The 14,270-nt window shown below is 42.5% G+C and overlaps 1 protein-coding gene across 2 annotated transcripts; it reads right to left on the bottom strand.

Moving 5' to 3' along the window:
• Nucleotides 1-7,087: 7,087 nt before the first annotated feature.
• C19H6orf141 (chromosome 19 C6orf141 homolog) lies at nt 7,088-11,898 on the bottom strand. Of its 2 annotated transcripts, none has more exons than XM_008538218.2 (2): nt 9,933-11,898; nt 7,088-7,501 (listed from the first exon to the last, which is right to left on the bottom strand). In XM_008538218.2, exon 1 carries the CDS (start codon nt 10,922-10,924, stop codon nt 10,328-10,330), a length of 597 nt encoding a protein of 198 aa, XP_008536440.1. In that variant the 5' UTR covers nt 10,925-11,898; the 3' UTR covers nt 7,088-7,501; nt 9,933-10,327. The 2 variants fall into 2 exon arrangements, with proteins under 2 accessions (XP_008536440.1, XP_008536442.1); XM_008538220.2 differs by having other exon boundaries at nt 10,015-11,872.
• Nucleotides 11,899-14,270: the final 2,372 nt, after the last annotated feature.

The raw sequence follows: 14,270 nt of genomic DNA, 5'->3' as shown, positions 1-14,270 counted from the left end.
TTATAAAGCTTTGTTTAATTTTCTGCTGTTATTCTGTCTCATGTGAATTTAATTCGTTCTCTGGCCAGAAGGACCCAGAGCAGGTGTAGGGTCCTCCCCTACACCCTCCACCACATCCATCTCTCCAGATTGCCAGATGTGTGCTGGTGAGTCATTGGCCAAGATGGAGCTTTTCCTTTTCTTCACAACCCTCATACAGAAATTCACCTTCCAGCCACACCCTGGGGTTTCCCATCTGGACCTGGACCTAACCCCAGACATCAGCTTCACCACTCCACCAATTGCCTCACAAGATACGTGCTCTGCTCCAGGCCCAGGCTCTGCACGCATGGGGCAGCCCCAGTTCTCAGTGTTAATTTGTGTGGCTTAGCACCAACTTCCTTCTCTGCGTTTTGCCAGCCATGTTATTAGGCCAAGCACGTCAGCATTATTTCAGCAGTCAGCTGCATCATTGCAGAGTGCTCTCATGTCAGGTCAGATTGAGTTCCTACGCTAATCACTGTAGGAGAAATCTCCTTACTGCCATTCTCCAAGTCGGAACAAATGAACAGAACATTTGACAAATAGAAGCTTCACTTAGTTCTCTAGAGTTTTCCCCTTCAAACTGAAACTGTCCTTTTCCTCCAAGGCATATGAAACATCTAAGTATCACTAGAATCAATAATTCTAACTATTGGGGCAGGGGGTGACTATATAACACTTTGTCCCAGTGATGCGGGCTCTGTGAGCCGAGGAGTTGAAAGAAAGATTTCTTGGACTCTCAAGGTCTGGCAGTAGTGCTCTTTTATTTAGAGAATAGTATGGAATAGCATGGGGACAGGACCCATGGGCAGTAAAGAGCCGCTGCAAACATGGGTTGAGGGTAGGGCTAAATTTAAGGCATAGGTATATGAGTTATCTCTTTACAAGACAAAGGAAAGAATATGTAAAAAAGTCATTACAATGGTATCAGTGCAGGTGGGGTCTGGTTATTGGGTGGTCCTATAACTTTAGATAAGAATCAGACTGGATTAAGTCAGGATATCCTATGCTACCCAGAGGATGTTGGTGGTGGGGGGAGTCAGCTACATGAGGTTACCAGACAAGCACAGTAAACAAGACTTAAGTCCTTGCCATCCCCATTAAGAGAGATAAGCTCATGCCCCCTTCCTCCTGGAGCAGAGAGGGGGACACCCCCGAGGATGGAGACTTCCCTCACAAATGCAAATGTCTCTCATCAAAGGGCAAGCAAATTCCACTCCTCAGAGCCTCCTTCCCATCTGTAGTTTTTAAAAGTAACCAGCCCAAAATAATCCTCATCACTAGGATGCCCATGAACATCTTTAAAACTGCAAAGAAGAAAATTAAACTCTTGAATGAGGATCACAGTAAACATAAGACATTGACTTCATTCTGTGAATAACCAAAAAAAGCTGATTAGGAACATAATTGCTTGTGAGCACAGCCAGTTTTCTTACATCAGAAAATGAATGCTCCTACTCCTGACATAATTGGAACTTGAAGACACCACATCCCTGTGTTCTGTGCTCTGAAGTCACAGGAAGGGCATATGTAAGGGACTCTGTCAGCAGAATAAAGAAATCATTGTCAGTCCCCCTGAAACATAAAACATCTTTAGCCTTTGTGATGTCAAATGTATCTCCCCATCATCAACATAAATGCTTCTCCCCTACTCCTACCTACTCCCCGTCAAAACAAAAATTGCACTGGACAAAGCTAATAGTCAAGAGAGAATTTATTTAAGTCGATTGCAATAGGGGAGAGAGGCCAGAACTTAGTCTGCACTCAACCCTGTCGAAACAAAGTGGGGAAGGGCCTGTCAGCACTGGGACAAGATAGTGGACAAGCACAGGAGGACACCAGTGGGGAGGCTGATCACTGGGATCCATCCAGCACACTGAACTACTCTTTAACTTGCAGATACTTTCTCCGTGATTAGGCCATCAGTGTTTGCTAATTAGTGTCCATTGAAATTAGGCTCTCACCCTCCCACAGAGACTGGGAAATAGGGACGCTAACTTCCTTGACGATTACATTCCAAAGGCTGGCTTCCAGCTCCTTGAGAAAGACGTCCCTGGATTATAAAACTGGCAAGAGATTTTTTTAAAAGATTTATATATTAAAGGAGCAAAGAAAGAATTTATAATGAAAAGATTTCTCAAATAAATGTTCTAAAAAGGGAGAGGTCAGGCCCTAGTGTCAGGAAGAAACCTATACAAAATTTAGTCAAGCTGAGAGGACTATTGAGGCCTTCTTGGTCATCCCAATCCAGCATTTTCCACAAACCCTTTTTAGAATGAGCCAAATTGGGAATACTAAGGCTCCCTGACTTGTCAGTTGAACTACATGAAACCGTAAATGATAAAGAGATGGGACCTGCTAATTTTAATTTACGGTTTGAACACATATAAGAGGTAATTGCACTTAACACATAATTGGTGTTCAACAATATAATCTTAAATCTGAAGTCAAAATTAGTGGACTGCTTTCTCTTACAGAGGGAATAACAGAAATAGCTTTGATTAGAAATCAGGAAATATGAGTTTTAATTCCAAACTTTTCAGTCCTCCATTTTTCTAACATTATGACTACGTACTGGTGGTGTATACTTAGTGAACCTAACACCAGAAGCAGATAATTTTTAATACCAATATGAGAAAATAATGTTCAGTAATGATCATATAGTAAAACAAATAACGTTCATCTTTTGATTAGTCTGATATAACAATTTGTCTAAATTAATTGTCAAGTAAATTGTTAAATAAACTTTAATAAAACTGAAATGTCAGTAAAAGAAACAGGACCACCACTAAATTATACCACTCAAGTAATGTTTTATTTTCTTGAACGATTCTTTAGTTTTAAAATAATGAGCCATAGAAAATAGATTTCATGTTAAATATATTCAAATCCAATAAAATAGTTCACGTGTGAACTAAGTTTGCTCTTATCAAACAAAAAAATACTACATTTTGCTGTTTCCCTATGTAAAATTTTACACAATAAGTCACATATAATGTCAGAATTGAAGTAACTCAAGCTCGTTTTCTTAATCACTACAATCACTGTGTTATTTATATTGCATCTGCTCTTGAAATGCAGGAATAGATAGAAGTTGGGGACACAAAGAACACTCCAAGTGAGTTTGAAAGATTTTGAGTCCTTAGGAATTTACTGTCAAAATGAATGCAGGTAGCTGCTTTTGTGTGTGTGTGTGTGTGTGTGTGTGTGTGTGTGTGCGAGCACTGTGTTTATGAGGAGGCCAGAGAGATTAGGAGGACAATGCTGAGGGTTCTTTAAATTAGCTTTCACATAGAAAAATATAGCAAAGGAAAATTAAAATGTGCTAATTCAAAGCTTACATCAGTATTATTAAAATTCAAACAATAATCACAGGAATTTTTTAGAATTTAGATCAAGAAGACATTTTTTTTTCAGAGAGGAGCCTTTGATCACTAAGCACATGGTGATGATAAAAGGCAGACAGACTTTTAGTCCAGCTTTATCACTGTTTTAAAATCTTGAAAGATGGTGCACTGCTTACTGCTCACTCCTGGGGCAAACTCTGCCTACTGCCCAGTCTTTGGCATGCCGCTGAATATAGGTCACAGAATCTCCTTTCTTCCACTCCAGCATTTTGATTATAAGGTTATTTCACTTGTAAGTTTGCACATTTTCCCACCCAGTTATGTTGGGATGGAAAGACTGCATAGCCTGAACCTTATAACCTCGGGGATCTGGGTCAATATTGAGGTTGGCTTGGGAAGTCCACGGGCACGCTCAGGGCTTCTCTCTGAGACGTGGACATCAGCTGTCAGAGAATCCTGAGAGAAGCTGACTGTGTTCAGAGACCCTCCCTGAAAGTTCTCTTGGTTTGGTAGAAACTATCTAGTACCCCTTATACCGTCCTACTCTTCTCTCAAGTAAGTTGAATTTGGGATATTCAATTGTACCCACTTTTGTGTAGACCTAGAGGACTTTCAAAATAGCTTTAAAGTCACAAATTATTATGGAAGTAGGACATGTGCCCAAGGATGAGCCAATGGGCATAGAATCAGCTTTAACGCTCAGGGTTCTGAGCCTGGGGAAGATTGTCCAACAAACCAGTCTTAAGCTCAGGCTTATGCACTCAATACCCTCAGTGACCACTGCGTAATACCCCATGCCTGGGAGTCTACACAGCTCTTCACTCTCAGTAAGATGGCACTAATCCATTATATAGCATTTTGTCAAGGCTGAACTATGTCAAAGAATATTTCACCCCCATAAAGAAACTACTTGAAATCCGCATTCTAGATGTTTCTAGAATATAATGTGATTGTCTTAAAAAAGAATTCTGTGACTGGGTCTTCTAGTTTCTAACTATCTTCAAGATTGTCCTAAAACTAATGCGAGACCAAATATATAAATAGACAATGACTAGACCACAGATAACATGAAAAAAGAAGAATCTTCACAAAAACCACTGGTTTGGGTTTGATATGATTTCTGGTGTTGTATGTATTCTGCTCTTTGTTATTAAAGACTAAAGCCTGGTTAGGATGAAAAGTGAACTAAACAATAACAGTAACAGCTAATTTTGAGTATTTTCTGCTGTTCTAAGTACTTTTAACTCACTCCTAGAGAAAACCCTGTGAGGTTGATACTATTTATCAAGTTGCAGAACTCCAACCTACAATCTCTGGGGCAACTAGCTTGGGAAATCAGACCACAGCCTCTGCTGCCATCAGCCCAGAAAGATCAGAACTTGGTCAATGACTACCAGCTTCCCAAACTTGTTGCACCCTTCCAACTGAGGACCCAGACGAGAAAGCCCTAAACCAATCACATAAGAAGCCCTTCTCGATAGCCCACCTCCAGCTTCCCCATGCTAATGGCTTCCAATCAGAGTATACAGGAAGCCTTCCTTTTTCCAGTTGTCAAAGAAAAGCTGCACCAGACGGAGTTAAACAGGCAAGGAAGACTCTATTCAAGACTATTGTAACAGGAGAGAGTGAATTCAACTCCTTTGAAACAAAAGGGGGAGGTGATTTTGAGCACGGGAGTGAGGTAGTTGGACAGTACTGGAGGACGTTAGGGAGGAGGTTGGTCAGTACGATTAGGCCATCTGTGTTTGCTAATTGATGCTTATATGGAGCTGGGCTCCTACCCTCTCAGAGAGACTAGGAGTTAGGGACCCTGTCTTTCTTCATGATTATATTTCAAAGGGATGGCTCCCAATTCCTTGAGAAAGAGATTCCTGGGCTGTGAAACTGACAAGAGATTTTTTAGAAGATTTACATCTCAAAGCGGGCAGAGAAAGAATCTACAGTTGAAAGTTTTCTCAAGCAAGTGCTCTGAGATAAAGAAATCAGGGACCTAGAGTCAGGAAGAAATCTATTTAAAGTTTAGTTGAGCTGAGGATAATTGTAAAGTCATCTTGGTCACTATGATGCTTTCCCACCGCGCGCCCTGCCTGTCTTTTCTTCCCTGCCAAGTGCAAGTGATGCTGGTTGACTCCCTTCCTACACTGAACTCTGAATAAACAGCCTCTGTCCTACTTCTGTGAAGGCTGCAGTCTCCTAAGAGTACTCTTTCTGTCTCATACTTAGACATCCGAGTTTGAATTTAAAGTTAATTCCTTGCTTTGAAGCCAACCAATTTTATGCTTGGTTAACTATTGGCTGCATGGTGCCTAAGAAGTGATTATAATTCTTCACCCTTTCCAAAGTAAACTGGATTGTTTTTCTCCTTATCTTCATCTAGAGAAGTGAACTTACAAAGATTTGCCCTCCCTAATTAAAGAGCAAAGTACTGACTAGAGTTATAAAGATATCAGGGTGTTCAAGAGTCACGGCCTTTGTTTTCTTACCTGAATCAGTTGATTCAAATTCAGCCTCCACCTTTCCCCTCTCCCCCGGCCATTCACTACAAGTGGCTGACAGTTCTGACTCAGCCAGCAAGGGCTGCCAGAGTGCTTTTCTTTTTTTAAATTTTTATTTCACTGAACGTAGGGTACTGCATGAGAATTATATACCAATTATTTTTCAGTCTGCCTTCCCCTCTTATTTTTTAAAAGATTGGCCCTGAGTTAACATCTGTTGCCGATCTTCCTCTTTTTCTTCTCCCCAAAGCCCCCCAGTACACAGTTGTATATTCTAGTTGTAGGTCCCTCTAGTTGTGCTATGTGGGATGCCACCTCATCATGGCTTGATGAGTGGTACTAGGTCCGCACCCGGGATCTAAACCAGTGAAACTCTGGGCCACTGAAGCGGAGTGTGGAACTTAACCAATCTGCCAGTGGGCCAGCCCCTTGTGCTTTCTTTAATGACTTTCTGGCCTTCTTCCCTGAAGGGGTTTTAAAGTATTGTTTCACATTCTCAGACAATAAAACAACATTTCTGAAATAGTTTGAACTCCAATAATCAATGTTTCATTAGGAAAAACTTTAGAATAAGGCTCTTTAAAAAAACATTATAAAGCTTTTTAGAGATCTCTTTGCCAATTCATAAACCAGTATATATTTCACTCTTTTGCAACCTCTAAATGTTTTCATAATTCTACAGAGTATTATTTCCATGGCATTCTTAACAATTAATGGAGAATATAAAAAAAAAAAAGTTTTATTTTTGGTAAGTGACAAAGCAGGATACAGACTAAATCCAGCATATATGTCAATGCTTCTCAAACTTTAATGTGAATCACCCAGGGATCTTGTCAAAATGCAAATTCTGATTCAAGTAGACCTGGGGTGGAGCCTAGATTCTGCATTTCTAAAAACCTCCTTGGAGATGCCCACGCATGCATCATTCTGTGCCTCGTTCACAGACCACACCTTGAGTGGCATCAGTGTATGTTAGTTTATATAAAGACAATACTCAGATCTTATACACAGTTTATGGTCAGGAAAGTGTACACACACTCAGGAAAGTGTATACACATTAAAAACAGATTAAATAAATAAAACCAGATGGAAATATACCAAATATTTTAAAAGATTTGGTGTCATGGAGAGTTCTTTTCTTTTATTCCATTTTTCTTTTTCCTCACAAAGTAATATTTCTTCAAATTTTCTGCAGTGAATATAACTTTTTATTTTAATAGAAAGTTTTTCTTTTTTTTTTTAAGCAAAAAGTCACATCAAGTGTTGGTGATGACCAACAAGAGCAACAAGTCAAATATAATGAATCTCCAAGGACAGAAGTGGTGGACAAAGATTTTAAGAGAGGTCGACACTGGCCTGATCCATGGTGGTTACGTGACTGTGTATTCGTCTTATGGTCGCGTGAGTGGCCAAGTGGCTTCCGGAAGTCCTTGCGATTAATCCCCCTAAGAATTTTACACGATCACATTTCCTGGTGACGTGGAGGTAAGACCCAAGAGTCCAGACCCAGCCATTCTCAGAGACTTCTTAGTATTGAGGATGCCCAAGTTTCACTTTAGATTCACTCCCAGAACACTGTGAATGGGAAAAGATTCCTCAGGCTCCTCACCTGATGAGGTTCTGCTTGCATCAGGAAACCTGTGAAGCAAATTCAACAAGACTTCAACTTACTGCTTTTTATAAGAGAGAGACATCTGTTTAAAAGAAATCTATAAGCATGTTGTAGGCAATTAACAGGAAGGTTGGATACGTGTTTTAAAAATAATTTTTACTTAAAGGAGATAAAATTAACCCAAATATATTTTGATTAAAGGAATTAAAATGACTTGCAAAAATGCATTTTTGACAGAAAGGAGATAAAACGAGGATTGTGCCTATTCTGCTTTTCTGAGACGACAGGACATCAGATTTAAAATCCTAAATCGAAAACAAACCAACATGACAGGTTCTAAAGAAAGTATTCGAAGTTCCTACTGCCAAGGGGAACCTACTGGTCTGTGAAACCTCTTCAAAGACTGTCCGGGAGTATGGAGCACCTCAGGACTTTGACCTTTAGGATGGATCTTTATCACAAGAAGTGGGCGTCATTTGTAAGGAATTTAAAGAATGTATTTACTTATCTATGAAATGTTGGGAAAAGCTAGAATAAGCCTTTTCTTTCAGGAATTCAGAAAAAGAGTCAATGAAAACCATTGGTTTGAGTTCTATAAGATTTCTTGTTGTATGCCTTCAGCTGTTTTTTCTTAAATAAAAGACTAAAACCTGGTTAGGATGAAAGTGAACCAATCAATAACAACAACACTGATAATAATTATAGCTAACTTTGAGCATTTATTGTATGCCAAGCATTGTTGTAAATATTTTTCATTTAACTTAATCCTAGGAAAAAGCCCTTTGAGGTTGATAGTATTTATTGCCTCTATTTAACCAACAAGGACACAGAGGCACATAGATATTAAGCACTTGCTGAAAGTCACCCAGTAAGAGGCGAAGCGGTTTTGAACCCAAGAAGCTGAACTCCAGAGCTGGCCTCCACAGAGAAGGCGACCAAATGATGCTACCATTTGGGTCAATGTTAATAAGGCTTTTCTTGTTGACCATATTCCATGCTCAATCATCTGGGGCATATAATGACTCACAACCAAATTTATTCAGTCAGGTGTGAAATTTGTCTGCCAAGAAGTTTAACCTCACATAGGAGCCAGGCAGGTTGTTCGAGGAAAAGATAACGCACTTTCCAGGGCCTATATTACCTGTTCTCCCTACCAAGCAGTTTTGAACACAGGTGATGTCAGGTGCTGAATTCCTCTCTCACATGAGGATCTCACAGGCCTGAGAATGCTAGTGGTGATTCTCCAGCCAACAGGCCCTCAGGACTAGGGACATCAAGGGGATTGTAGTACTTCTCATAACAGGAGTCAGAAAACCCAGGATGCCCCCAGTCATCTCCTGATCCCATAGAAGTAAGCCCTTCTAAAGCCCACACCCAAATCTCTAAGAGAGAGATCATCATATTATTATCTACTTGGTAAGCACATGCAAGTACTAGCCGTGTGACCTACACAAGCCACATGACTTCTAGGCGTAGGTTGGTTCATCTGTAAAATAGGGACATGTCTTAAGTATCTTGTCTGCCAAGAGGCAAGACGTGTATCAGAGGATGTTTGAAAGCATTTCAAGCTCTAAACTGAAAATAAGGTGCAAAGAGGGAGAAGCCGCATGGGGGGCACTGTCCAACAGTTTGCTCCTCAACAGCCAGAGTCCCACTTGTCTTGTTCATTCTTGCAGAAACCAATTACTCCAGCAGCAGCGCTAAAGTCAAGCAGTGCACCTCTGGAGGGCGCACTCTGCCCCACACAGATGTCCCAACCAGGCCACGCGACTAAAGAGTTAATAAAGATAGTGCTTAATAAAAAAGAGGAATAAAAAAATGAAAACAAGTTTCAATAGCACCAGGAGAGATTATTTCCAACAACATCAGAAGAGATGTATATTCAATCCAGTCTTGACCACAAATGTTATTAACAAAAAATTATGGGTAAGAATACTATATACAACCATTTTACGGCAAACTATACATTTCTATCTACCTTTAGATCACAAGATTTATCTGCAGTATTTTAAACATTAAAATAATTAAAAATTTCAGATTAAAAGCATTCTTACTGGACTAAATTAGATACTTTAGGGCATTTCACCTTCAAAGCTCAGTCTTCTGTTCTCCCGCCCCCCGCTTCTTTACCTAGCTCCTCTCTTTGCTTCCTAACACTTAAATGTGAAAAAAAGGGAAAATGTGCACATCAGAAGAGAGTAAAAAGAAAAGACCTTGTTCACTTGCTGCTGTTTTAATTTTCCCATTTCTTTGTACTTTGTTTTTCAGCTTTTAAAACAAGCCTCTCCCCCATCCACTCCCACCCCCTTTGCAGAGAACAGACCTCAACTTCACTTCTGCTTTTAGGCCTCAAAGAGAAAGGAAGGAGGCAGAAAGATCAACTGAGGCTTGCAAAGTGAGTGCTAACAACAGATTTTCTTATTTCAAAACTCTCGCATTCTGCCAATTTGAAAATACCTTTTCTTCTCCTCTTCTGAATGGCTTAGGTCCCCAAACCGTCACAGTATTTGAGCCACAATGGAGGTATTATGTTGCTTACAGTTCTTCAGTGGGGATTGGGTGCCATCGTCTGCCTCCCAGAAGCGTTGCGCCAGCCTCTCAAAAGGTTCTTGCTGTTGGTTAATTACAGGTTGGAGTTCCCGGAAGAGCATTTTCTTTTCTTAAGGATTATCGCTCATTCACCAGCCCGGAGCATTCCTCAGGCTCCTCTTTCCTGTTTAATCTCCTCGGGGAATCAGGTCCTTGGGGACCGTAAAAGGAGCCTCTCTCCGCGGCGTGGACAAGGGGTGCCTCTCTCTGTGTGCCGGGAGAGCCCGGGGATCTCCCGCGCTCCCGGCGCCCCATAGTCTGCTTCACTCCCTGTTGGTGCGAAAAGTGACGGCGGTCATGGAGCACTCCTCGGTCCGTGTGGTCATGCAGCCCTTCGTCCACGCGGTCTGCAGGACTTCTTCCGTCACGTGATAATCCACGACCCGCACAAGCACGGATTTCGGTGGGGCTGCGGCGACTCGCGGCGGGGCTCCAGAGGCAGCATCTAAGTCTATACCCCTGCCAGAAATTCCCTTTTCTTGTGGAAAGAGGGGAGAAGGGCAGTCGAGTTCCCGATCGTCTCCGCCTGTCTGGGAAAGATCCTCTCCACCGGCCACCTCTTCCCGTGCAGGGTCCTCTCGAGTCCCCAACCACCTCTCAGGGTGCAGAAGAAAGAGCACTTTCTCTCTGACCCAGGACTCACGATCCACGTTCTCTCCGGCCCGGCGGTCCTCGTGGGCGCCGCCCCGGCTTACTCTCGTCCCCGCTGCCGTGGTTTTCGGGGCGTGCGGGGACAGGGGAGCCCCGCGCCCCACTTGGCGCGGAAAGGACGCAGCGCGCCCCAGGCTGCGGGGAAAGTCCTTGAGATTCGTACCTCCGCGGGGACGCGGCGCCCCCATCCCGGTAGGAGGGTCATTCATTCGTTGGGCGTTTCACCGGTTCACGCAGCCAACTCTCGCCGAGCTCTGAAAGCGCGGGACGGGCAGGCCCCGGGTGCGGTCTCCGCGCCGCCGGGACTCCCCGCGGTGAGAGCAGGAAACCGGATCCGCCTCGGGCCAACTTCGCGAGTGAACCCCGCCTTCTCTCCCTCCACCCTCCTCTCCTTCCACCTTCCTCTCCTCGCATTCTCTTCTCCCTGCTCTCTCCTCTCCTTCCACTCTCTTCTTCCTCCTCCCTCCTCCCTCCTCCCGGTCCTCCTTTCTCTCTCTTTTCCCTCCTCCCCCCTCCCTCCTCCGTCCTCTCCCTCCACCCTCCTCTCAGCCTCCTCCACCTTGCGGCTTTCTAACCATTTAAAGACAAAAAGCGTGACATCCCTCCCAGGCGCTCCTCTTCTCCTTCTTACCCCCACCCTGGCTCTGCTGCCTCTGTCGTACTTCTGATTCTATCCTCTTTTACTTCTCAGCGCTATCCGAGTTTCCATTCCCACCTTCGGTTTTGTCCAGAGCTGAGGCACCAAACACACCTTTCGCACTGCGCCCGCTGAAATGCCCAAGATGACGTGCGTCTTCTTTCCAAGGTCACTTCTCCAAGTGTAGGAACAAGGAAGCCTCGTTTTTAAAAAATTACTTGATTTAGTCAAATTCTTCTGAAAAGGGTTTTGTATCCACCCTCACCGTGCTGCCAAGATCATCGAATGCAGATGGAAGGATTGGATTGGAAAAGTGGAAGCCTTAAAGAAAATGGCTTTTGGTTTGTTGTTCCTCCTTTGGAAGGCCAGACGCTGTGGGACGGTGGGCACACCTGTCCTCATCTGGGTTCTACTCATTGCCTATCCCAGGAAGGGGCTTAGTGCCCTTGATCAAACAGAAACGAAACAAACAAAATCAAATGGCTCAGTGTACTTTCTCGGGATTTAAAATTTTGTGTTCACGTCGTTTTTAAAAGTTCCCCCTTTACTCCCATCCCCACCCCCGCTCCCCTTATCGTTAACTGCAGAGGTTAAAAAAGGGTATCTCTGATAGGCTTTTGAAATCTACTCATTGCCAGGCCCTCTGACACACCAACCTGCCTGCAGTTCATGCGGAAGGCTAGCTAATAGAAAAGGAAGGCCTTAGTTTGTGATTTCCAGTACACCCTTGGGAAAAGGTGCTTGTTTTATTAGAAAATGCTCAGCTTTCCTGTCTGATGTAGCAGAATGACTGCCATGGTGGAAATTTCTGTCCATATAGGAAGGACCAAGCAGTATGTGAAAGAGCTATTTTGGAAAGAGAGGATCTTCTGATATCTGCCAAGTCTTGTATATATTTTTAAAAAGTGTAGGAGGAGTGAGAGAATTTAGATCAGATCTGGCTGAGTGGATGCCTGGCCTTGGGCTGGTTGCTGCTAAATCATAATTAATTAAAGTTTTTCAGTGTTTTAGACAAGAATTGTTCTAAGCACTCAGTATGTTTAAACATTTATTCTTCACAACAAACTAAGGAAGTGGTACTCTTACTACAGTCTCCTTAAGAACTTTGAAGAACAGGGAGGTTATTTGCGCAAGGTCAAGCAGCGATAAACAGGGAGCCAGGATTCTGACATAAGTGCTTCCTCCTGTTTTCAATTACTTTCCTATTTTAAGCCTGTGGCTTCATGTTCTTTTCTGTTCATGTAGTTAAACAGTAATCACTGAGTGTGTGCTAAAGGTCAGCCACTCTTCTAGGTGATGGGGACATCTGGGGGAACAAGCCAAAGTGCCCTGAAAGTTTGCATTCTTTATATATAGTAACACACATCAAAGCCTCTGTCCAAAAGTAGGAGATAATAAATTAACTTTAATGTACATGAAAATCTCCTGTGGATTAATGCCCTATTCTGTTCTCAAAGTTTCTGTTATAGGTTTGGAGTATTGCTTACAATATGGATTTTTAGCAAGACCCTCAGTAATTCTGATGCTTGTGGTCCATGGACAGCATTGTGAGAAACATTACCAAAAATCTGCATAGATAAACTCTGGGCGTTTTTTGCTGCTTTCAAGCGGCAATAACAACACTGTATTCTCCTTCCTTGCAGGAATACTGGGGAATTCCATTGAAGGTGTCTGTACTCTGAGGGAAGGGTAGTGTAAACCACAAGGTTTGTTGCTTTAAATCGTTTTCTTGCCATTGGGTTTGGGTGAAGGCTTAGAGTGGGATGGGGAATGGGGAAAACCTATTTGGTGAGGAATCAGACAGACTCACCCATTATATAACACCTGAATTTCTAGATGTCAAAAAGTTATGTATTAATGCATAAAAGAATATTAAGAGCAAATGCTAAGTAAATTAAACTTCAAAGAGATAGTCTAAAAAGAATATAAAACGGAGAAACAGGCAGCTTCGCCAGGTTAGTGATGTCTGCTGTGCTGTAATATCTCCAAGTGCCTAATAGGCTGATAAGGGTGCTAAAGTGAACCTGTTTACTTCCTCTCTGAACGCCTACCACACGTACAAATATACAGGCCAGTGAGCTGTAGCTAAGCAATTTCTATCCCTGGAGTCTGAAAGTGATGGCAGACACTATGCCCTGGGAGGGTCAAAAGAAGCCTGTCATTGGCAGCCCAATCTCCAGGGGCCAGGGCATCGCACTGTGCCCGTTAGATTCAGAACTTATTTTAAATCCTTATGCTACAGTATGACTCTCAGTTATTCTAGGGTCCCTGCCTTTAGAAGGTTTATGCTCCACTGGCACGCTTCTGCCTTTAATTTATACTCATGCTAGTATTTTATAGCTTTCTTCTCCTATTAGATCTCAAATTCTTGATTTAAAAACAGGTCTACCAAATGATTTTTTACTTGTGAGAAAGTAACAAGCAGTCCTGCTGGGAGCCGGGCCAAGTTGGGCCCAACTGAACATAATCAACGCTCACAGAATGTAAACATGGTCAACGTTAGGGGCACTCTGTGAGCAGAAACAAGGCCACTATAAAACCATAAAAAAGGTTAAACATCCCCCTCTTATGGCCAACCTAAGTGACTATTGCTGCTTTACCAATGACGCGTGTAGTCTACTCCTGCTTTAATTCTCTCATTTCCTAGATAAAAATTCACCAAGGTGACCTTTCTCGGATCTGCCCCATTTCTTGACAACATCAAATCCAGCACAGCTCCTGCTTCCTTAAAATCATCTAGCTCAAGTCTAAATCCTATGAGAAGCCCCTCCCAGCTCCACATAACGAAATGTCTCGTAATTTCTCAAGGGCACACTCTTACTTGCTGCAGCAAGATAAATAAACCTAACTTCATTTTTTTAGTATAGGCGTGTTCCTACCGGTCTTTGGTTACTGGGATTTAAATTGGCCAATTTGGA

Source organism: Equus przewalskii, chromosome 19, assembly GCF_037783145.1.
Source record: "Equus przewalskii isolate Varuska chromosome 19, EquPr2, whole genome shotgun sequence".
Classification (NCBI taxonomy): domain Eukaryota; kingdom Metazoa; phylum Chordata; class Mammalia; order Perissodactyla; family Equidae; genus Equus; species Equus przewalskii.
The sequence above is the reverse complement of the archived record's forward strand: the minus strand, read 5'-3'. Positions and strand labels throughout refer to the sequence as shown.

Excerpts from the sequence above, each read along its gene's own strand:
- C19H6orf141 (XM_008538218.2), bottom strand. The coding sequence starts at position 10,924 with ATGAATGACCCTCCTACCGGGATGGGGGCGCCGCGTCCCCGCGGAGGT.